Source organism: Branchiostoma lanceolatum, chromosome 18 (genome assembly GCF_035083965.1).
Source record: "Branchiostoma lanceolatum isolate klBraLanc5 chromosome 18, klBraLanc5.hap2, whole genome shotgun sequence".
NCBI classification, from domain to species: Eukaryota; Metazoa; Chordata; class Leptocardii; order Amphioxiformes; family Branchiostomatidae; genus Branchiostoma; species Branchiostoma lanceolatum.
The window spans coordinates 13,425,642-13,449,778 of record NC_089739.1 but is presented as its reverse complement, the minus strand read 5'-3'; the positions used below and the strand labels follow the sequence as shown (position 1 = coordinate 13,449,778).

Below are 24,137 nucleotides of genomic sequence, written 5' to 3'. Positions count from 1 at the left end.
AATTTTGCTGATTATGACAAAGGCACTCGATTTTTGGTATACATTTTTTTGCCCTTGGTACCTGTACTACTGTAAATCACTTTAATATAGCGGTCGGCAATTTTAGCGGTTGGGGGAAAGGGAGAAGTTCACTGCATTTAATTCTAATGGTGGGAACAAACATTACTGTCTCAAATGTTAGTGATCAAATATTTGCGATTATTAAATTTTAGCGATTGACTAGTGACAGTTAAATTAGCTAAAATTAAGTTACAGTTAACAAATCAAGAATTACGGTAGTTTACCAGTATGGGAGTGAGCATATGCTAAATCAAATGAGGATGGTACACAGGCTAATCATCCATAGACTCAAAATGTAATACAAGAGTAGTGTTGCAAAAACATCTTAAGCTTGCTTTGTAATGTTTCAACTTTGTTTCACTCAGTAGTTGTGTAAAAGGATCACATTTTTTATAACTTTGGCTTTTCTTTCTACTACCACGGTTTGTGCTGATTGTTGTACAATATTGCCAATTTGATGCAGAAAAAAGCTAGGAATGAGTTTTTCACAATAAACTAAGGCAAAAGCAGGTTTCATCAGTGAAATAAAGTTTTGGAGGCCTCACCTAGGCTCCCTTTAATTGGACAACGATTGCTGAGTGACTAAATTTGGACTTGTGTGACCCTTCATACATTTGTATTTCATTTCGAATACGATAAACGATGTTTATAGGCATAATCTAAATGACAACACGGTGCACAAACATTTTTAAAACCATGCATTTTTTTATCTGTCAAATGTTTCGTCGCTGCTTCTAGTGGAAAGAGCGGGGGGTGTATGAAATCACTGTTGAGTAACGGTAAAGATCTTATCGTGTTAACTGAGTTAACGCGGGCACATGGCCTGCCTTCCGCCGTCCACGGGGACCTGGGCGCCAGTTATGAAGGAGGCGTCAGACGAGGCCAGGAAGGCGATGGTCTTCGCTACTTCTGTGACCTCCCCCGCCCTACCCAGGGCGTGGGTCGACTTGGAATGTTCCAGAAACTAAGGAGGATGAAGAGAAAACTGTCAATGCTTAAACTAAATGATGTTATGATAGTATTATGATTTTACATGCTAGTACATATTAGGCGTCGAACAGTCTAGACTAGGCTAGCGGACATGAGATCGTGAGGTCACGGGTTTGATTCCTGGCATTCCTGGCTAGATGTTGTATCCTTGGGAAAGGATAATAATATATGAATAGATTAATAGATAATAATATAATATCAGTTGGTAAAGGTAAACTATATTAGGTATATGTAGTCTATAGCCTTTTTGAGGCTGTAGGAGCAGTGGGTTGTTATCCACTGCCCCAAGGGTATGGCATTGGAAGAGCAAAGCCCATCCCTCTCCTTTTACCTCCCCAACCGAAGTCAGGCGCCCATATTTACACCTGGGCTGAGTCAAGGCCACCACACTAGCCTAACTGCTCGGTGCCACCATACAATACAATATATCGCTTTTACTTGCAAATTCATGCCATAGTCTAATTGCAAGGGTACAACAGTAAAAAAAGGTAACATTCAAGTATATATTCTATATTTCTACATTACTGAGGGGTTTGACTTCTTCTTTGGAGGCAGTGGCTAATGAAAAGTCATACGTTTTTAATGATTAGCGGGATTTGTGATGTTATCATATGACACAGTTATGTTTAAACAGTAATTTTTTCAGACCTTGGCATATTCCTCTTCATCCATGCCTCCCCGTGTGTGAAGTTGAGTCACCACCACTCCAGGACTGTAGGGATGATGCAAGTTACAAACAACTAAATCAAATAAACTGACAAAAAACACCCAATATTGCAGTGACAGTACCTGCGCTGTGGTTCAGAGTCTGATTACTATTTCCCATGAGCATGTATACATTCAAAACCCAGCATGTCATGATATAGAAATCAGAAATCATACATCATAACACCCTAAATATAGACCAATGTTGGGAACGTCCATTATATACAAATGTAGGTGATAGCTGTTATTCCGAATATGACTGACTGTTCAAACATCGAACGGCCAGTCTCGGTTTAGTATGTGTTCTCTTGTTTGAATAAAGCTAAATCTGTTACGACCATTACAAAAAGTGGATGTATTTTATCAGTCCTTCTCCCTTACACCAATCCTTACTGTCCATCATATTTAGCATTTCAACCAATGATAGCATGGCACAAGTAGCGGTTAAACTAATGAGACAGTGGCTGCATGTCCATCAAATATTTTCATTTTTATGTTTTTTTTGCATTTTCTATGTTTTAAAAGAGGTGTGGAGGGCTATGGGGTCAGTCTATTCTCTGTATTTTTCTATTTCCATTGTATTTGGCTATCAAGTTTAACTTAACAATAGTATATACACTTACTTGACAGAGTTGACCCTGATTTGCTTGGAAGCTAGTTCTGAAAGATAAAAGATATCTTTTTTCAGTAGATATAACAACAAGCTTACTGTAGTAGGAATAGCCAAAAAGTATCATGGGTAGTTACATGTAGCCATTTATGTTTTTAATTACACATTTTGTGTAATTGTTTTGAGTCATAAATTCGTGTGATTTATTTTCTGATATCCTTCAATATTGCTATTCAACTTTTCTTAGTAGAAAATGTTGCTTTTAGTTCACCTCATATTTGTGTGTTTGATTTAGAACTAAAACCAAAGATTAGAAATGTATTTCTCTAACCAAGTGCAACACATCTTGTAAACTGGTCGATGGCAGCTTTACTCATGCAGTATGCAAGCACTCCTGGGAACTGTAAGAAAATAATGATTATTACAAAACATTATGAATATGAAACCATACACAAAGTCTAGATTATTAAAAACCATGTAAATGATGAAGCAAGTCTGACACAAAAGACAGATGTTGTGGTCTTGCAGTTACTCCAAAACTTAAACCAATGATATATTTTGTGAAAATAAGACCATTTTAATTAGCTTTCACCCAAAAATTACTTGATGCGATAGTGGCACAGAATCATATCTCTATACCAGGGTCTGGTATAATTGAAATGTCCAAGTAGATCTGGCTCATTTTCAGCGTTAACTCCTGCTTTTGCAACATTTAGAACTCTTTTGTCGTATTGCACTTTTCAATAGTTTGCTTCCTCTTAGAATAAAAATGAGTCAGATTCTTACATCTTTTGGAGATTTAGAAAATAAAGAGAGGAGAAAAATTGAATATCTAAGGAGAAAAAAAAAGACATCTTACCGCACGCATGCCAGTTACGCTGGACACATTCACAATGGCACCTGGGTAACACATGAAAACATGACAATTAAAAAACAAATCTCTTTGCAAAGTTATTTTCTAAACATCCAAATTGTCAAAGGTACATAGTGACATATTTAGCAAGCCATTAGAAAAAGCAACTGTGAAGAGCTCTTACATCAACAGCATTTTTATTTTGTTTTCTGAGTTGTAAAGGTTAAAGGAACCCAGAGCATTCTATAATACCATTACATATCGACATTAAAGGAGCAAAGATATGATGTCGTTGTGAGGTGGGAACTGATAGAAAATCCAAGCCCTAATAGACTGATCCTAACTGTCCATCACAATTAGCGGTTCGACCAATGAGAGAGTGACTGCATGTCCGTCAAATTTTTGCATTTTATGTTAATGTTTTAATTTTGCATTTCTACGTTTTGATGGAGGTGGGCTGGGTTATGATATTGGTCTATTTACACTAGGCGCGTGAAACTAAAAGATCACAATGTAGCTTATTTTTGTGCTGCTTTTGAGCACTTTTGATAAGAAATTTGCACGCAAATGCATTAAATGTCAATTTCATACAGTTTACAGGGACTAGAATACTTCCAGTTTTCAAGCCTCATAAAATGCTCTGGGTGCCTTCAACAATTCAAAATACATTCCTGCTTGTCGATAAGAAAGAAAACATCTTTTCTTAGACCTTTGGTCAACCTGAAAAAATCATTGGAATCCATTGATATTTATAAATAAAGTACTGTTAACCAACAACCCAGGACTTTCCCTTTACAATCCCACGACATGCCAAGTATAACACTACCATTTAGTTAAGTGAGGGACACTATATGCTTATACATTGTTAGATTAGTTGACTGGGAAAAGATGCAAATTGTTTCATTGGTTTTTGAGTTGCTTTTGTGTTCATATGTACATGTATATGTTTATCTAACTGCTGTTTGAAATTCTAAATAAAGAATTTTTTAAAAGTATAACTCTACCTTTAGTTTCTGTAAGATGAGGCACACATAACTGAGTCAAGGCGACCACACAGCGTGCGTTGATGTCCATCATTCTATCGTAATTCGCCATTTCTGTTGTCTCAATGGTCCCCTTTAGGATAATGCCTGCACTATTCACCTGGTACAAAAAGATAAACAAACAAAAAAATAAGCAGACAAAAACATAAGCAAACGGCTTTGGGTAACTATAAGTCAGAAGTATGTGAGAGTATTTACAAATGGCTATTGACTAGAACATCCTGTCAATAGTGCAAAAAAAAAACTTTCTGACAGAACAATCCTGTCAATAGTGAAAAAAATTGATTGACAGGATGTTTTGGCCAACTGTTGCTCTAGTTTTTAGCAAAATGGCTAAGGCTTACAAACTGAACACAAGAGACTATTGAACTAACGGAAATGAACAAAACGAACGGACACAGACCTTGAACCAGCTTTTGCCCTACTATATGTTGTATGTAGCAATTGTATATTGTTGTACCATAAATATGTAATGATATATGTTGATAGAGTTATTAGGACTCAAATGACTGTGTATCTCTGTTATATTGTATCTGACCTTTACCTCTTCCCTCATGACCTCAATGAAAAGTGGCCTGAGTGCCGATTTGAGCTTATCATGAATAAACAAAGGTTCAAACAAACAAACAAACAACAAACAAACAAACAAACAAACAAAATATATCAATGGTTTATATGTACTATACCAGGATGTCAATCCTTCCAAACTTCTGAACAGTTTGTGCTACGAGGTCATTCTGTAGTTGTTCATTGCAGATGTCTCCCGTTACAATAAGAATCTGTAGAGAAAAAAAGATAGAGAAGATTTTGAGGAATGGCTTTGATTAAAGTACATGACTGCTCAAGTTGGGACAAAAAGCATTTCAACATTAGTGCAACAATTCTTCATTATTGAAGGTTTAGTTAAAGTTAGTTAAAATCCTCCCACACCATAAGGTGTATAGGGCGGTGCCCATCCCCGTTTCATAGCCCTGGGCCACACTGTGATGCAATCATTGCAGCAGGGGGCTAGTCCACTGGCAGTGGAGTGTGTTTAACTTCCATACTGTTTCATAAGTATGTACCATTTTTATAAAGTCTTTGGTATGACTCAATGCGCCTCTTGTCCAGATCTAAAGGTGTCCTACCCGGGAGTTGAACTCGGGCCGTTTGGTTCCAAATAATCAGAACCAGATGTGGTAAGTAACAGAAGTGCAGACCACTACACCACAGGGACACCCCTATTGAAGGTTTAATGGAAGTGAAATAGAAAAATTGTGACATACAGAATTTCATAAAATCTCTAAGAGCCTATTCAATCTGCATCTGTGTCTATATAGCAGGTATAACCCCCCTTCAGCGTAACTCACCAGCTTTGCAGTGCGGCCTTAGCCAGGGACCTTAGCCAGGGACTACTTTGCCCGTCGCGGGGTCATATGGGGGTACATTAAATTTAAAGGCACACAGAGCATTTTTATGAGGCTTCAGATACTTGAATAAAAAAACTCCAATTTCTAGTCATTCCTACACATAGTAAGTTTCAATAACACTATACCATTACATATCAACATTCAAGGATGTTGTTGTGGATGAGAACTGATAGAAAATCCAAGCGCTAATAGACTGATCCTGACTGTCCATCACAATTAGCTGTCTGACCAATGTGAGAATGACTGCATGTCCGTCAAATATTTGCATTTCTATGTTTTCATTTTGCATTTCTACGTTTTGACGTAGGTGGGCGGGGCTATGGGATTGGTCAATTACACTAAGCGTGTGAAACTAAAGGGATCACCGTGTAGCTTATTTTGTGGTGATTTTTTTTTGGACACTTCTGATATGAAATTCAGTGGCATTAAATGTCCATTTCATAAAGATAACAGCAACTAGAATATTTCCAGTTTTCAAGCCTTATAAAATGCTCTGGGTGCCTTAAGTTGAAGAGGAAGAACCACCTATCACAACCTTTCCACAATTAGCGGCTATCCTCTAAAGGATGCCACTACTTCAGGTGGCAACGAGTTTCCCTCTACAATAGTTTACGTTCTAGGGAAAGAAAAATCTTTTAACTGCTATTTCTTTTTTTCTGAGTTGGCATTTTTAGATACATGTACTTACAATCTTCTGTATGGTACCAAAACATTGTAAACAAACAAACAAATAAAAACACCTTGTCTTGCGGAGTCCCTGCCTCCACACAGGCTTTTGCTGTGGCCTGCAGGTTTTCCTGGTTCCTCCCAGTCAGAGCCAGGTGCGCTCCCAGCTGGGCAAATTCCACAGCTGTCCCCTTCCCTATACCAGAGCTCGCACCTGGGGGGGGGGGGGGGTGAAACAGACATGCACAGAGAGAGAGGGAGAGGGAGAGAGAGAGAGAGAGAGAGAGAGAGACAGTGAGAGACAGTGAGAGACAGTGAGAGACAGAGAGAAAGAGGGATAGAGATAGAGAGACAGAGAGAGAGAAAGATAGAGAGACAGAGAGAGACAGAAAGAGGGATAGAGAGAGACAGAGGGGAGGGAGGGAGAAAGAGAGAGAAATCGCAATGAAATTTTATAACTCATTGTACTTGTTAATTCAGAATGTTGAGCATGTCAACTGAAACCGCTGTCACATCGTTTTTTAATAGGAATTCCACGTTTCTTTAAAAATTACTTTGTTGTATAAATGACACGCCCCCCTCCCCACAGCAAGACCCGAACCTGACAAAATGGTCTATCTTAGTATCAAACGTTTATCCTCTATTTCTACACAATACCTGTAATTATGGCAACTTTTCCCTTCAGATCAGGCATCTTTGTGCGGGAGAAACGCCGAATATGAACCAAGAAAAGCCTTTTTGTGACAAAAACTTGCGGCAACTTGAAGTTTGAACTTTTGAACTTTCCAGGTGGACGGACGGCATCAAAACACAAAAGAAGATGTTCGAATCAAACGTTGCATGTTACCCAAATAGAAATAATAAAAATAAAATTTTAGTATGATGATTTTATCACAATGATAAAAAAGGTAGAATAGTATAGACTATTATACATAATTTTGAGTTAAAGTCTGATTTATCAAGATCCATTTGATACGCTTGCTTGCGGTGGCCTTTCAGAGTTCATCGGGGTCAGTGACCTGTAGTCCGCTCCACCTGTCGGACATGCACCTTGCATAGTTTTCGGAGTATTCTGAAATGAATGAAATATTCCCGAAGCAGCACACTATTATCAACATACTTTGCTAGAGCATTAGCATGCATAGCTAGATTTTCTTTAGTATAATTCACAAATTATACTAGTTCTTTAAAATGGTAAGATATTAGCAATTGTCCAACAGCCACGAATGGTCAAGTTGTACATTGTGCCTGTTACAATTTATAGTGCGATAAAGTTCTTCTTCATTCAAAAATGCTAACAATAAGAGGAAAATTTACTTGTGACTGAATGTAACATATTGTCCTTTTCGCACAGAAAAAAGACAAACTAAAAGTTTCAATATCAACTGGGTTTACACATGTTACAATGCATTTTTTCCATCGATAAAGAATTGACAAAAACAATGTGACCCCGACGTGATTCGAACACGCAACCTTCTGATCTGGAGTCAGACGCGCTACCGTTGCGCCACGGAGTCGCCGTGACGTCAGGCCGCTGCTGGGCACGCCAAGTCGCGGATGTTCCGCTTCCAGCCATATATGGATCGATATTCTATACGGTAAAGGGCTAGGCTGGCATCGCTTGTGATGTTGTATGAGCTTGTATGTGTTTTAAGGAAGGTAAAATTCGAAGTTGAACAAACATTGAAAAGAAAACGATTGAAATTAATGGTCATTTATATTTTTCAATCAACTGAAAATATGAGTATATCTGAAAAATTGATTTGTTTCATTTAATATCGATGTCATGATCAGAACAAGTTATGAAACGTAACGTTAGATATGTCATGAATAGATAAGGGAGGAATACATTGTGATTAATGTGAACATTTTGAAGTGTTTGTTTGTTTTATGTTACTCATACTCAAGTTTCCTTGGTCTCACGTTTTACAATGATAAGCGTGCGAAAAATTAATGTCACAGGTTTTGAAGTAACGTTACAATATAATAAGATTACTCGTGAAAATGTCACGTTCGTTGGATGCAGGAAGAAAAGAAAACGTGACGCATTACGTTTGGCTTACGCAATTTCTATCGCAGCAGTACCATATGGAAGGCAATGAATCACCTGCTTCCGATAAGCACCTGCAAACCTTGCAACATGCACATTGGATTAAAATCGCAAAGCGGCGCTCGTGAGTTGTCCAACACAAATTTATCACAGCAGTTTGAACAGCAGTCGCGAGGCGGCGCTCGTGCAGCGTGCAAATGGTTTGGTCACGTGACGTCAAACAAGCAAGATGGCGGCCTCTTCGTTGGATGACAAGGCGATCTGGGACGACGGAGATGTGAGGAAAAACTGCTTAATTCTTACAAAATTGCTTCTATATGATTATCCAGAGTATTCCTTAAGGTATAAGTAAGAGCTGTAAGGTAATCGTTTGGGATAAACGGTGGAAAATGATGAAGAAATCATCGGTCAAAGTTACCGATTTTGACGCACTCGTGGTCATAGCCCATTCAGAAAGGGCCATGAAAAAAGAATTATGTTTTTCCTACTTTTGAAGACATTGTCGCTGATACGACTTTTCTTGTTAACATGCCACAATATTTCTCTTTATGTGAATTGTCCATGGTCTTATCATTGAGTACGAAATAAGGTATATTATTGATAATGATTAGGGTATCAGATGACTTGGTGAACCATGAACACGCATGTTTTTGTTGGAACGATGGGGGAGGGGGGCACTTTTGTCAAAAAGAAAAGAAATTTGCAAAAGCAGAATCATTTCAATGGGTTGGATATTCTATTCCGCAGAGTACAAATGACTACGTTAAGCAGTTTTTTTTTAATTTTTTTTATTGTATCTGAACAGGCTAAGCTACACCATTATGCAGCAAATTATGTTTTATTCCACCAATTTTTAAACTCCTTGGTTCCACAATTCATTTATTTTTTGTGCAAATTTTACTAAACATAACATTTTCGCAAAGGGTCTTGCCAACAAAGTTTTCAAATTTCAAAAAGACAAGATTTTGATGGGTTTCATATCTCCCTTTATACAAACATTCCATGTCATTTCTTCAACAAAACTCAATCATTTTATGGCCTTTGTGTTGTGATTATACCATTTTATCATTCTTAGAATCCTAGGTTCAAAATGCACATGATCAAACTGTATGCAGAATATATTCATATCTATTTGTACTGAACTGTAATTTTTCTCCCTACCTCTAGGAGGCGCTGGGAGAAGAAGTGATGCGAATGTCCACAGATGAGATCATCAGCAGAACTCGGCTGCTGGACAATGAGATAAAGGTGTGTACAGAGCAGCTTTTATTATTCATTCATTTGCTGAAATGTTAAACTGGTACTGTTGAACTGGTACTGTTGAACTGAAAGAAAATGTTGTTGAATTGAAAGAAAATGTTCTACAGATAATACGTTGATGAAGGTTAGACATCCAGGTAATAAGATACGCCAAAAATAGTTACTCAAGCAACTGGATAAAATTTTGAAACAGTCAGACGTTTCAGACAGCATCCACTGTCTTTCGTCAGTGACTAATCCCTGATCCATCTGAAATTGTCTTCACTTCATTAACGTATCTATTCAGATCTAGAGTTTTGGTATAAAAACCTAGTTCTTCCAGATCTGTCCTTAGTCTGACGAAAGATAGTTGATGCTATCAGTATCTGAAACGTCTGACTGTTTCAAAATCTTATCTTTCTACAAATAATGTTAAGCTACACTGCTTTGCCGGTACTCCAGTGTGAAGTTAGTACATCAGGGTTTTTCTAGAATAAAATCAAATTGGGCGAGCAAACAGAGTGATCAAATGGGGGATATTCACTATCAGATAGTGTTGATTTCCCCCCTATAGATGAGAAGGGGTTTAAGACAATTTTAGAGCTGTGTACTGGTACCGGTGCAATCAATTAGGTACAGGTCCAAAATACCTGAACCCTGGTGGACAGTGGTACTGGACCGGTACTAATCAGGTCAAGTCTGACTCAGGGGATGGTCACTTTGACAGATAAAATTACTATGAAATTACGTTGATGAAGGTTAGACATCCAGGTAGTAAGATACGCCAAAAATAGTTACTCAAGCAACTGGAAAAAATTTAGAATTTTCAAAATTTTATCCAGTTGCTTGAGTAACTATATTTTTGCCGTACTATGAAATTACCGTGGCAGTGCACTAAAGCCACATCTATACTATACTCCAGCACATAGAACACATTTGCAAGGCTGGAGTCAAATTTTCATCTGTGTTTTCATAAATATAATGCCTAGCACAATTAGATATTATGTTGTTACCAGTTCAAACATGCTTTTGTCCTTATTTAAAAACTACCATTTTCTGAACAAGTACTTTACAGGTACAGGCTCAGGTACCTAAACCCATGTACGTACCTGTACCTAAAATTTGTTTAGGTACAGAGCTCTAGCTGCTACTGAAACAGCAAGGAAACCTTTTGCACCTATTTTCTGCCCACAGATCATGAAGAGTGAGACAATGCGGATCTCACACGAGCTTCAGGCACAGAGGGAGAAAATCAAAGAGAACACAGAGAAGATCAAGGTCAACAAGACACTGCCTTACCTGGTCTCCAATGTTATAGAGGTAGGTACCGTCGGTCACTTAAAACAAGACTCTGAATAGTGAGTCTTTCCTTGAGACGAATACATCCACCTCTATCAAAACGTACATGTTAGAAATGCGAAATGAAAATGCAAAATAATAACTATTTGCCAGATAAAAAGCCACTCTCTCATTGGTCAAATCGCTATAATTGCCATGCTATCGTTGGTTGAAATGCTAATTGTAATGGCAGTCAAGATCGGTCTATTCCTATTTTGGGGAGAAAGAGAAAAGTCTTCTTTTTAACTCAAGAAAATTTTCAACTGTGTTTGGTCACACACCTACACATACACACACACACACATACACATAGGCACACATAAGAAAGTAACAAAAGCTCTCCCTAATTTCTGATGTCATGTTAATTCTGTGATCTGGATCTGGATCCCTAGATCCTGGACGTGGATCCCCAGGATCAGGCCGAGGAAGACGGAGCCAACGTGGATCTGGATTCCACCAGGAAAGGGAAGGCAGCCGTCATCAAAACCTCCACCAGACAGACTTACTTCCTACCTGTCATCGGATTGGTCGACGTGGAAAACCTTAACCCTGCAGATCTGGTGGTAAGGACACATTCTTAGGGTTAAAAATCTAGACATTTATGTTCACTTGGCATTTTATGCAAAGGAAGCATTGTTAGGGTTAAAAAATCTAGATATTCTCGTTCACTTGGCATTTCATGCAAAGCAAGCATTGTTAGGTTAAAAAATCTAGATATTTATGTTCACTTGGCATTTCATGCGAAGGAAGCATTGTTAGGGTTAAAAAATCTAGATATTCTCGTTCACTTGGCATTTCATGCAAAGGAAGCATTGTTGGGGTTAAAAATCTAGATATTTACATTCACTTGGCATTTCATGCAAAGGAAGCATTCTTAGGGTTAAAAAATCTAGATATTTACGTTCACTTGGCATTTCATGCAAAGCAAGCATTGTAAGGTTAAAAAATCTAGATATTTATGTTCACTTGGCATTTCATGCGAAGGAAGCATTGTTAGGGTTAAAAATCTAGATATTTACGTTCACATGGCATTACATGGAAAGGTAGTATTGTTAGGGTTAAAAATTCAAGCAGACAGACCTACGTATGACCTGTCATCAGTTTCCAAGCATTGAACCCTCTTACCATGACAAAGTGTACAATAACTCTCTTCTCTAGCAGCTTGTCAAGAAAGATTCTTGAGAAACTTCCCATGGAGTATGATTCTAGCACTTAAAGGATTGGAATAGAACCCCAAACCCTTCAGTTTCCAAGCTATAAACCATGACAAAATGTACAAACTCTTCTTTTCAGAGAGACTCTTCCTTGGATTACGATTCTAGCATATATAGGATGGGTGAGATTAGAACCCTAAACCTTTCAGTTTCCAAGCTATAAACCATGTAGAATTTACTAGAAATCAGCACTAACTTTCTCTCTTTCCAGGGAGTAAACAAAGACTCATACCTGATCCTGGAGAAGCTTCCCATAGAGTATGATTCTAGCACATATAGGATGGGATTAGAACCCTAAACCTTTCAGTTTCTAAGCTATAAACCATGTAGAATTTACTAGAAATCAGCAATAACTTTCTCTCTTTCCAGGGAGTAAACAAAGTAGGTATTCCAACGCTACAGCGAAAATGTTCTACCGCATGGCGACAGTGAAATTTGTTACCATCTTTCCATGTTCGCGGCGCAAAGATAATTCCCCTAAAATAGCCGTGTTGTACATGAAAATGAAGCATATAAACTTGTCTCTCCAGAAATGCCGGTCTTGGGGTTCTACGATCCCGAAAACTCCAGAAATTGGCCGATGAAAACGGCTCGGAGTGACCCGGGCGCGCGCCTCGCCGAACGCGGGCTCCATTTTGCCTGCAGCGCCCGGGGGAACTCCCGTCTTTACGGCGCCTGCGCGTTGCCGTCCTCAGCACCAGTAGAGTAAAACTAGCATCATATTCAAGAGCAGATTACGAGCTTTAAAATGATACCGGTGACAAGTACACACCATGAAAATTCGGGGTAGAAACGGCGATTCAAAATTTTTTGAAATTTTCATTTTCTAAAACGAACGTAAAATTTAAGCCGTTCATAGTTGTCACCGGTGTCAAAATAACGGCAGAAAACAGAGCTTTCTGATGATGTAATCGGTTTCTCCCTTGAATGAACGTCCGCGAATCGCGAGCTCCATTTTACTGAGGCAAACAAAGGGTTTGTTTACGTTTCGCGCGCGTCGCGCCAGCGCGCGAAAATCAAGCTTGCGCGTCGTCTGCTAGAGCGCAGTTTGCCCATAGAGCGGCACAAATGAATTGTTTTCTACACCGTGGAGCCGGAATTTCAAGGTAAACTAGAATTTTGTGCATTTTGGTGTGCTGACATACAGTTTGAATGGTATTTTTTTTGCAACTTTCATACAAGAAGTTAATAAATAGATAAGAGAGTGCATACATTGTCTTGCAGCTGATTGAAATGCTTGACTGTATTTTAGCATTTTTTCTAGTGGTCATAGCATTTTTATTAATGAAAGAGTGTTACTTGCCACAAGTTAAAATACATTGTGTTTCTTGATTGTTGAACTTGAAGGTTATAACTTAGTGTGAAACCTATGCCCAATTTTTTTTGTAAATTCCATATCAGTATCTTAAGGTTCTGTATTTTTTTTTCTATGAAAGAATATTACTTGCCTCAGGTTCCAAGTGGGAAATACCTTGTGTATTTTTTTCATTTGTCGAACTTGATGGCACCGCTGGCCCCCGGTTAGGGGTCATAGCGTCGAACCTATGCCCAATTTTTCGAAAAATTCCATTGCAGTATTATCTCTGAAAAGTCTCACAGAATTCAACTTTCTGTAAGAATTTTTTTGATGAAGAATGTTACTTGCCTTAAGTTCCAAGTGGAAAATACAATAACATTGTGAATTTTTATCATTTGTCGACTTTGCATGAACATTTCTTTACAGTATTTAAGTCTTGTTTTTTAGGAAAAAAATGTTCCTTGCCTCAAGTTCCAAGTGGAAAATACCTTGGGTATTTTTTCATATGTTGAACTTGATGGCACCGTTGGCCCCCGGTTAGGGGTCATAGCGTCGAACCTATGCCCAATTTTTTCAAAATGTTTATGAAATTGTTTATTGACGAGAGTAAATAAAAAGGGGCAACGAGAAATAATTTTCAGTCGCTAAGCCACTAATTGGTTTCTGGTTGGATGTGATCACAGGAAAGCTACATTTAACTTACAACGGTATTTAGGAAGTTGTTATTGAATAATTAAGTTCAAAGTAACTTTCATGACCATCGATAACAAAAAAGATTATAATTGCCAGTATGCAGATTAGTTATTGATAAAACCGTTCGTATTTTCCTTGTCAGGTAAAACACTGGAGAGTCTGTTGGACTCACCTGGCAGGAAGTTCCCATCTGACACAGTTGCAGGTGTTTTAGAGGTAGTATCGCTGATAGACAAAAGTGACAAGTACACCTGGGATCACTTTACAGCATGGCACAGAAAGCAATTCCCAGAGCTTGGAACAAAAGCAAAGGCAACTGTGCACAAGCAAGTTCAGAAATTAAACTTTAATTGTTTCAGTGCTTTTTGTGCCATGGGGTGTTTTGCTTGACTTTGCTGGTCTAGGTAGAGTAGCAAAAATCATAAAACTGCTGTACTTACCTGAAATATTATATTCTTGTCTCGAGTACTATCAAGAGCCAGTGTCCTACTGACCAGGTGAGTTTGTCGCAGTGTGGTACAGCGACCTCCGCGACAAGCTAATCTGGTACCCAGGATCAGTGGTAGAAGAGGGTGTTGAAACAGTGACACTTACCTTCTTTCATCCAGTTGCAGGTATTTATCTGTTTGTTCAAATCTTAACTCCAGATTTTCTAGATGTATCTTACAGAGTTCAGTCACATGCAGTCTGATTCTTTCTTCACAATCACATTTACTTGACTGTCATAAGTTGAGAAACAAATATGTGATACAAATCAGTGGAACGATGGTGTGGTACATTGTACTAGGATAGATCGTCATTGACGCAGATGGACTAACATAATCTCCATGTTAGACACAGTCATATTTACTAAAAGCAAAAGAATGTATTTTTCAGGAGGAATGTACCAACTGGCAACTCCCAGATGTCGCTGATATAAGACCAGTGGAGAAGAAGTTTGTCTTGAAGAATGTAGATGTCACGCCAATAAGTGGAGGGAGATATTGGATGGTGGAGGACAAACTGAAAGTTGACAAGTTATGCAGCCAGTTCCACTAACTGACTGAGTATTACGTTTGTAAGAATAAATAGTAACGACAGTTGCTATCATAGAAAAGGGTTAAAAGTAAGCTTGTTTTTATAAAAGGTTGTGTACATTGTATCAACTGATGATTAGATAAATCAAGTAAAACTATGTGCATGTACATCCAAGAAATCTGTGTACGTTGTGTTTACTGAAGACAGCCTTTGACCTTGAATGTTTGATCGTGTCATAAATGCAGTGTTTACATTGTTTACCCGTAGTAATATTTTATCTCTTGATAGTTAAAAAGAGCCAAAGAAGATAGTAAAAACATGTAATGTATTGTGAAAGTGTAAAGTTGTGCTGTTAATGTATTGTAACATCATGACTCATCAAATAATGTGACATATGTACGCAATCTTACCTTTGACTTTGACTGAGTTGACCTTGTTATTAAGGCAGTTAACATAGCTGACATTCTGTTGATGTAACATTTTCTAGTAATAGTAATAGTACATTGCAAAAGTATTTGAAGTATCATATGCACCCGGTGCCTGGCACAGTTACTGTAATACTGATGTATACTGGCAAAACACCATAGGCTGCAACCAAAAATGTGAATTGTTTCCCCTTAATTTAATCATTTTTTAGAATAAGTACAGGTAAGATGATTGTTCTTGTTTAAAGAACACAAGTGGGTGTTGTTGTGTGTGAAATATTGGAAGACAGGGTTGCTCCTGTGAAATGATACAGTTGTGTGAACTTTGGAGGATTTTTCCTTCTCCAGGGGTCAAAGGTCACGCTGCCACCTGAGTAATTTGGTGTGAGAAGCATACTTTGACCCTGTGAAAAAAGACATAATAAAATGATATCAAAGTTTGAGACCTTATGGAGTGATTCTAAGTAGTCCATATTACAAGTCTATAAGATAGAATACGCTTTTCAGCCTTTACTTACCTTTTTATCACCCCTCAAAAAAGGCATTTTTGTTCATTTTCATGTAAATTGCGCGGCCGGCCGTTTGTGAGGACAGATTTTGGCAACTTCAAGGACCCATATCTCAGCAACCGTTCAAGATATTTGCTTCATTTAAAAAGTATTTTACTTCTCTTGATCAGCTCTTTCAGAAACAGTAAAAATCTGCATTGTACTGTGTCTCTGAAATTTTGGTTGGAATACCTAAACAAAGACTCGTACCTGATTCTGGAGAAGCTCCCAGTGGAGTATGATTCTAGCACATATAGGATGGGATTAGAACCCTAAACCTTTCAGTTTCTAAGCTATAAACCATGTAGAATTTACTAGAAATCAGCAATAACTTTCTCTCTTTCCAGGGAGTAAACAAAGACTCGTACCTGATTCTGGAGAAGCTCCCAGTGGAGTATGATTCTAGCACATATAGGATGGGATTAGAACCATGAACCTTTCAGTTTCCAAGCTAAGAATGATGTGAAATTAACAATAACACTCTTCTCTCCAGGGAGTGAACAAAGACTCATATCTGATCCTGGAGAAGCTACCCGTGGAGTACGATTCCCGCGTGAAAGCGATGGAAGTGGACGAGAGACCGACGGAACAGTACAGCGACATCGGCGGGCTGGACAAACAGATCCAGGAGGTAGGGGGCGCTGCTAACACACAACGACTTCCCTGTACCTGTTCCAGTACCTGTAAAATTGTTAGAATACAGGTCCAGAGCTGCGCATTAAAGGAGTCCTAAACTCCAGAAGGCGGTGTTATTTTCCACTAGATTATGTATCAATGAATACATAATCAGCCGACTTTTTACAGAATTTTGCTTATGGTGAATTACACAAGGTACCCTACCCATGTATTCCCTATGTGTAAACATACATCTTTGATGGTGAGTATTTTTGGCATAGATGGGGGGGGGGGGGGGGGGGGGGGTTAAGCACAATATAAGAAGGCCAATTGTTAATAAGATATAAAAGAACACAAAGCAAGACGAGTTTTTCTTAACTTTTTGACATTCTTTTTGTAATCTAACTTTGTCAGGCATTGTAATAAGCCATAGGCTGAGATTGTTTAATTTAATCAGAAAATAGAGGGACATCTGGGGAATTTGCTAGAATACTGAATGCTTTTCGATGCGCATTGGACTAGTGAGTTCATTTTTACTTCCTAAAATTATCATCTATTGGAAAATAACTCCCCCCTCTGGACTTTAGGACTCCTTGAAGTGTACCTGTACCTAAACAAACTTAAACACTAGTGGACACCATTTTCTTAGACTAAAAATAGGTAAGTCCTGTGACAGAGATGATAGTTTTAACAACAGTGAGAACTAAGAAGTCTTGTTAAAAGTAGTTTTGAGATTAGAATATGACATAGATATGACAATTTATGTCATACCTGGGCCATGAAAACGTTCGATATGGGTTTTCCTGACCGTGTGATAATTTTCCGTGTCACACTAAGTTGTATCACACGGGCTTCCATAGAATATTTAGAAATTCAATACATTTCGAGCACGCCAGTTGCGCCGCTGTCGAAAATTCCAATACCAGATTCGGAGGTTGGAATCAATGTTGTTACAGTATTTTGTTCGACAAAACTTCCTCAACTTTTGGCGCATTCCGCATTGAAATGTGTGTTTTCTCGGGTGGATATAACATAAATACGCAGCCCTCCCGCGGGTAGGATCACCCTACGGCCGTCGGGCGATCCGACCCGCGGGAGGGCTGGTACCTCGGGTGATACAGAATACCCCGTGTTGTATTCTATATTTACCACTAAACAGACACATGACCAACTGTAAGATATACAGATAACAGATATTTGCTTCGGTTTTGTTTTCACAGTGACCTGTCTCCCTCAAATTCATAACACTGCGAATATGCATTTCCAAAATACACTATTACTATTGTATACAGGATTGTTTCAACCATAAGCTCAAGATACCACAAGAACTCCTTTTACCCTCCTCTCGCAAAATAAAACAACTGTGAAAGTAAATGCATTGACAGTAACAAGAATATGTTTGACATCTATGTCAGTTTCTTCATAGGTTTGCGTAGCAAAACCTTTGTTGGATCCGTTGGCATGTGTGGTGGCCGCCATCTTGATTTTGTGACGTCACAGGGTAGCCATACCATTTCATTGGGAGGGGTGCTTTTTGGGGTTGCTAGCGTTCTTTCTATTTTTAACAAATCGGCACACAACTATCACACATTTAACTCATAGTCATATGAAAAGAAAAATTGAATACCAATTCATATTTATGAAAAGACCCCGTAATTGCTAAACTACAAATGTAACAGCAAGCCTGAAGTATATGTAGCACAAATACTTAACTCTAGTTTTGATGTTTTTTTCCTGCCCTCCCCAGCTTGTTGAAGCAGTGGTTTTGCCCATGACACATAAGGACAAGTTTGTGAACCTGGGAATCCAGCCTCCGAAAGGCGTTCTGCTGTACGGACCTCCCGGGACAGGCAAGACTCTACTGGCCAGGGCCTGCGCAGCACAGACTAAGGTAAACACTAAACTGGTTACAATATGATATCTACTGTACTACAATACTATACTGTACAGTACTATAGTGTACTGTACAATACAAACTACAATGACGTCTGTACGGACCTCCCGGGACAGGCAAGACGCTCCTGGCCAGGGCCTGCGCAGCACAGACTAAGGTAAACACTAAACTGGTTACAATATGATATCTACTGTACTACAATACTGTACTACAATACTGTACAGTACTATAGTGTACTGTACAATGCAAACTACGTATACAAAGACTTCTGTACGGACCTCCCGGGACAGGCAAGACTCTACTGGCCAGGGCCTGCGCAACACAGACTAAGGTAAACACTAAACTGGTTACATAATATCTACTGTACTACAATACTATACTGTACAATACTGTAGTGTACTGTACAATACAAACTACAATGACTTCTTTACGGACCTCCCGGGACAGGCAAGACTCTACTGGCCAGGGCCTGCGCAGCACAGACTAAGGTAAAGACTAAACTGGTTACAATATGATATCTACTGTACTACAGCACTATACTGTACAATACTATAGTGTACTGTACAATAGAAACTACAATGACTTCTGTACGGACCTCCCGGGACAGGCAAGACTCTACTGGCCAGGGCCTGCGCAGCACAGACTAAGGTAAACACTAAACTGGTTACAATATGATATCTACTGTACTACAATACTATACTGTACAGTACTATAGTGTACTGTACAATACAAACTACAATGACTTCTGTACGGACCTCCCGGGACAGGCAAGACTCTACTGGCCAGGGCCAGCGCAGCACAGACTAAGGTAAACAAATCGTAAAAGGTAAAGGTAGTCCCATGGCCTTTTTGAGGCTGTAGGGACAGTGGGTTGTTAGCGACCGTGTCTCGGGAATGGTATTGGAAGGGGGAGCCCATCCCTCTCCTTCCACCGCCTTTCACCTCACCAACCAAAGTCAGGTACCCATTTTTACACCTGGGTGGAGCGGGGAAAGTTGTGTTAAGTGTCTACATGATAACTCTAGAATTTTGGGTGGATTGTCTTTATATTTGGTAGGTCTTCAAAACTTAGAATCTTTCGATGTTGGGCCTCCTAGCGGCTTGTTATTATAATATTGTACTGTTGCATTTTCCAGTCGACTTTCTTGAAGCTTGTGGGACAGCAGCTTTTTTAGATGTTCATTGGGGGAATTGTGAACGATGTCAAATGTTTCAGTTAAGTTCAATAATGAATGATTAGATAAGAAGGCCTTGTCATCATATTGTTGTGTTGCCTATTCTAGTCGACTTTCCTGAAGCTTGCGGGACCGCAGCTGGTTCAAATGTTCATTGGGGACGGAGCTAAGATGGTCCGAGACGCCTTTGCGCTCGCCAAGGAGAAGAGGCCAGCCATCATCTTCATAGACGAACTGGACGCCATCGGAACGAAGCGGTTCGACAGCGAGAAGGCCGGCGACAGGGAGGTTCAGCGTACAATGTTGGAACTCCTGAACCAGATGGATGGATTCAGCTCTACCATGGACATCAAGGTTTCTGCATTTTTTCTTGTAGTACATGTGCTACTTGAGTGTTCGTCTTGCATACGGTAGGTCGTGAGTTCGAACCCCGGCCGGGTCATACCAAAGATTTCAAAAATGGTACATACTGCTTTCTCTGCTTAGCACTCAGCATAAGGGAAAGAGTATGGTAGTTAAACACACCAGTGGACTAGCCCCCCGCTGTAGTGATAAAAAGCTACCGAAATGGATATGGGCGCAGAATGGAAAAGCAGGAACACTTTGTACAGGGGAGGGGGGGAGCTGGTTTCTTCTAGTCTTTCGTCGCGAACAGAGATTCCACGCCTACTCATGATGCTGGGTGTACATTGTTATTGGGTGGCTAGCTTTGGATTTTTTTTGTCTCACTCATTGTTTGCAAGTCAATGTTGTTAATTTTCGTTGTTAAGTCTGTTATTTTAAGTTTACAAAAATTCATTTTTATCATACAATTATTTTGTGGGTGGATGGGTTGAAAATTTTGTCCCAACAAGCAAATTCCCTGTCCTGGAGACAGCCCTGGAGGGCTGACTACTCTCTTTGCAGTGGAAATTCCAGTTTTGATATCTTATTTTATGTTGTTTGTTTAGGTGATTGCGGCCACTAACAGAGTAGACATCTTGGACCCTGCCCTGCTCCGGTCCGGACGTCTGGACCGTAAGATTGAGTTCCCCCAGCCCAATGAGGAGGCTCGTGCACGCATTATGCAGATCCACTCTCGTAAGATGAACGTCAGGTAAGGAAATACAAGTTTTGATCCTTGGTTCAACCCTAGCTCGGACATGTTGTAAGGGATTGCATTTGTCATTTTGGATGGTGACATACTGTAAATGCAGAAATGTGGTTTTATATTCGCGGTTTTCGCCGCGACCGTTTCGACGCAAACTTAAAAACACCACAATTTTTGTATCCAATACTGTAGCAGTATGTTTCTATAGCGCTGCCGCAAACTTAAATCCACCGCAAAACTCCATTCTCGCCCTAGGCTAGCGCGAAATAAAAACCATGCGAACTTAAATGCATTTACAGTAAATCCAGCAGCTCCTTGTATGTCTAATGTAAGTCTCAAGCATCCAACTTCTGTACGTAAAAGAACACTGTCACACTTATCGAGAAGAGTAGGGGTGATCCAGTGTGCTTGGCTGAAAACGCTCTACTACAATGTAGCTAACAAATAAGCATCATCCTCAGTCTCAAGGTTTGAACGTTTAAGTAAGTTTGTAGGAGTGCTTGAGTAAGTTTCTATGGAAGCTGAAAAATAAGGGGTAAACTTAAAGGGAGACAAGTTTGTTCCATTTAAATAAGAACAAAGTTACGTTGATGAAGGTTCTAAGACATCCAGGTAGTAAGATACGGCAAAAATAGTTACTCAAGCATCTGGATAAAAATTTTTTTTTTTAAACAGTCAGACGTTTCAGATAGCATCCGCTGTCTTTCGTCAGTGACTAACGATAGAACTGGAAAACCAGATTTATACCAAAATTCTGAATAGATATGTTAATGAGGTTAAGACAATATATGAGAGGATGTACAATCCCGCCCTCAACAGGAAAGGAGGTCTAAGCATTGAACTTTCAGGCACTTGGGATAATGTACTGCCCACCACCCCCCCACCCCTGGACGAACAAAATTTAGTTACTGTACTAAAACAACAGTAGCTTATTGAACTATTAGCATAAACCTTGTCTTGAATTAATCTTCTTTTGAAGACTACGTCAAGACATCCTAAATTGTCTTAACCTCATTAACATATCTATTCTGGTTTTCCAGTTCTATCATTAGTCACTGACGAAATACAGCGGATGCTGTCTGAAACGTCTGACTGTTTCAAAATCTTATCCAGTTGCTTGAGTAACTACTTTAAGAACAAAGTTGTTTAATCAGAACCAAGGAGTAACAAAACAGCCGACGTTTCGATGACCATTTGTACTTTCCGGAGGGTTGAGTTATTATTTTTCTCTTACAGTCCTGATGTGAACTTTGAGGAGCTGGCTCGCTGTACTGACGACTTCAACGGTGCACAACTCAAGGCAGTGTGTGTCGAGGCAGTAAGTACTTTTTTTCAACTAGATTTCATCATACTTGTTTACTTTTAGCTATAGTTCCATTTTTACAGATCATAGAGTTAGCAAGATTTAAAGGCATCCAGAGCATTTTATGAGGCTTGAAACTTGAAACTCGAATTTCTAGTCATTTCGACAAATAGTAAGTTTCAATAACACTATGCCATTACATATCGACATTCAAGGAGCAAAGATACGATGTTCTCGTGTGGTGTGAACTGATAGAAAATCCAAGCCCTACTAGACTGATCCTAACTGTCCATCACAATTAGCGGTTCGACCAATGAGAGAGTTACTGCATGTCCGTCAAATATTTGCATTTTTATATTTTGATCTTGCATTTCAATTTTTAGACGGAGGTGGGCTGGGCTATGGTATCTACAGTATTTACAGTAGGCGTGTGAAACTAAAAGATCACTAGATTATTTTTGTGCCGTTTTTGCGCACTTTTGATAAGAAATCTGAACGCAAATGTGGTAAACAGTGGCATTAATTGTCAATTTCATAAAGATAACAGCAACTAAAATATTTCCAGTTTTCAAGTCTCATAAAATGCTCTGGGTGCCTTTAAGAAAAATGAAAGGGATACACAAGAGCATAATGTTTACTTTCTGTATCTGTATAGCCGGTATAAGTGCAGGGCGGCAGCAGCTGGTTATATTACACTGAACGACCTGTCACACTTAGCCTTTGCACATGTACATCTAGCTGTAAGCATTGTCTCAAGCTATCTATTGAGAAAATATGTCCATACTGTACTAATGGTGGCAACAAATATCACTCTACGAAATAGTTCTAGGAAGATATTAATCTTCTAACACCTTAATCCTAGGTGGATAACTCTCGTATTTGAAGGCATGACTATCTTGTTCTTTTCTGCGCTGGTAAATTGTGATATTTAGATTAAGTGGTGAAAATATGACAATTAAACCTATTAATTTCTTTTTTTCATTCCAGGGTATGATTGCTCTTCGAAGAGGCGCCACAGAACTGGTCCATGAAGATTACATGGACGGAATACTCGAGGTGCAAGCCAAGAAAAAAGCCAACCTCAACTATTATGCCTAGAAATAAAAAATATTGTATGTATCTTTACATCACACAAAGGTCCAGTTTCAGATTTTGTCCTGAAGTTGGAATTTTGTGTTGCAAGAGAAGTATGGGCGAATTCCATTGATAAAATGCTGTTACGTTGTTCACTGCACAATTATATGTGCAAGGTGAATTAACAGTGCCGTTTTTGTAGGCTAGTAAATTTATGGGATATGCCTTTGTTCTAGACCACATTCTAAGTTCCATCCTACATTTATTACTTGAACTGTGAGCTGTGATATAAGGATATTTGGAAGACCATGTGCTAGATTAACCTTTAGCACACTGAAGTAGCCGTTTGGCACCCTATTCCCCATTGGTTACAGAGTTAGGCAGCAGGGAGAAGGTTAAGGGACAGAGAGCATAATTTCTTTTTTCACAAGATAACCAACGTCTTTATTGTCACAGTTGAAATGTACAGGGGAAAACTGGGTCAGCTACAAATGTCTAAGCGGTTATTATATCACAAGGGAAAACTAAATTTGCAGAAATCCAATGCTGTACATAAAGTAAGTTAGCAGTGAAGTCTCTAAAGTTTTGGCTCTGAGATCTTTGAAACATAAGGATTTGAATGTCACTTCGAAATGTTTGATTCTACATACATTACTATCAGTAAAGAAGGGAAATTTTCTCTGATGTGGTCATGTTTGTCATTCGTTGACTCGTTGTCACTATATTTGTGGTTTTAGTGTAGTGATGTTGACGTGGCGTCGTGCATGGTGGCAAAGCGGCAGGGTGTTTGGCCCCAGAACCTAGAGATACCGGGTTCGAATCCTGGATG

At 39.1% G+C, this 24,137-nt stretch overlaps 2 protein-coding genes, 1 long non-coding RNA gene and 1 other non-coding gene across 4 annotated transcripts; 2 read left to right on the top strand and 2 right to left on the bottom strand.

The window, feature by feature from the left end:
- Window positions 1-860: 860 nt before the first annotated feature.
- On the bottom strand, window positions 861-7,143 carry LOC136423769 (3-oxoacyl-[acyl-carrier-protein] reductase FabG-like). The gene is made up of 9 exons (XM_066412054.1): window positions 6,994-7,143; window positions 6,411-6,550; window positions 4,948-5,040; window positions 4,223-4,361; window positions 3,225-3,265; window positions 2,697-2,766; window positions 2,379-2,415; window positions 1,699-1,762; window positions 861-1,024 (listed from the first exon to the last, which is right to left on the bottom strand). The coding sequence occupies exons 1-9, from the start codon at window positions 7,028-7,030 to the stop codon at window positions 866-868; spliced, it is 780 nt and encodes a 259-aa protein (XP_066268151.1). The 5' UTR covers window positions 7,031-7,143; the 3' UTR covers window positions 861-865.
- Window positions 7,144-7,781: 638 nt separating this feature from the next.
- On the bottom strand, window positions 7,782-7,853 carry Trnaw-cca (transfer RNA tryptophan (anticodon CCA)). The gene has a single exon. It is a non-coding gene; the product is annotated as a tRNA-Trp (tRNA).
- Window positions 7,854-8,547: 694 nt separating this feature from the next.
- LOC136423768 (26S proteasome regulatory subunit 6A-B) lies at window positions 8,548-23,992 on the top strand. Its single transcript, XM_066412053.1, has 10 exons — window positions 8,548-8,663; window positions 9,554-9,634; window positions 10,820-10,945; window positions 11,356-11,526; window positions 16,651-16,788; window positions 18,520-18,663; window positions 19,950-20,195; window positions 20,792-20,937; window positions 22,168-22,249; window positions 23,222-23,992. Exons 1-10 carry the CDS (start codon window positions 8,616-8,618, stop codon window positions 23,330-23,332), a joined length of 1,293 nt encoding a protein of 430 aa, XP_066268150.1. The 5' UTR covers window positions 8,548-8,615; the 3' UTR covers window positions 23,333-23,992.
- On the top strand, window positions 13,903-15,593 carry LOC136423771 (uncharacterized). The gene is made up of 2 exons (XR_010753791.1): window positions 13,903-14,781; window positions 15,044-15,593. It is a non-coding gene; the product is annotated as an uncharacterized lncRNA (long non-coding RNA).
- Window positions 23,993-24,137: the final 145 nt, after the last annotated feature.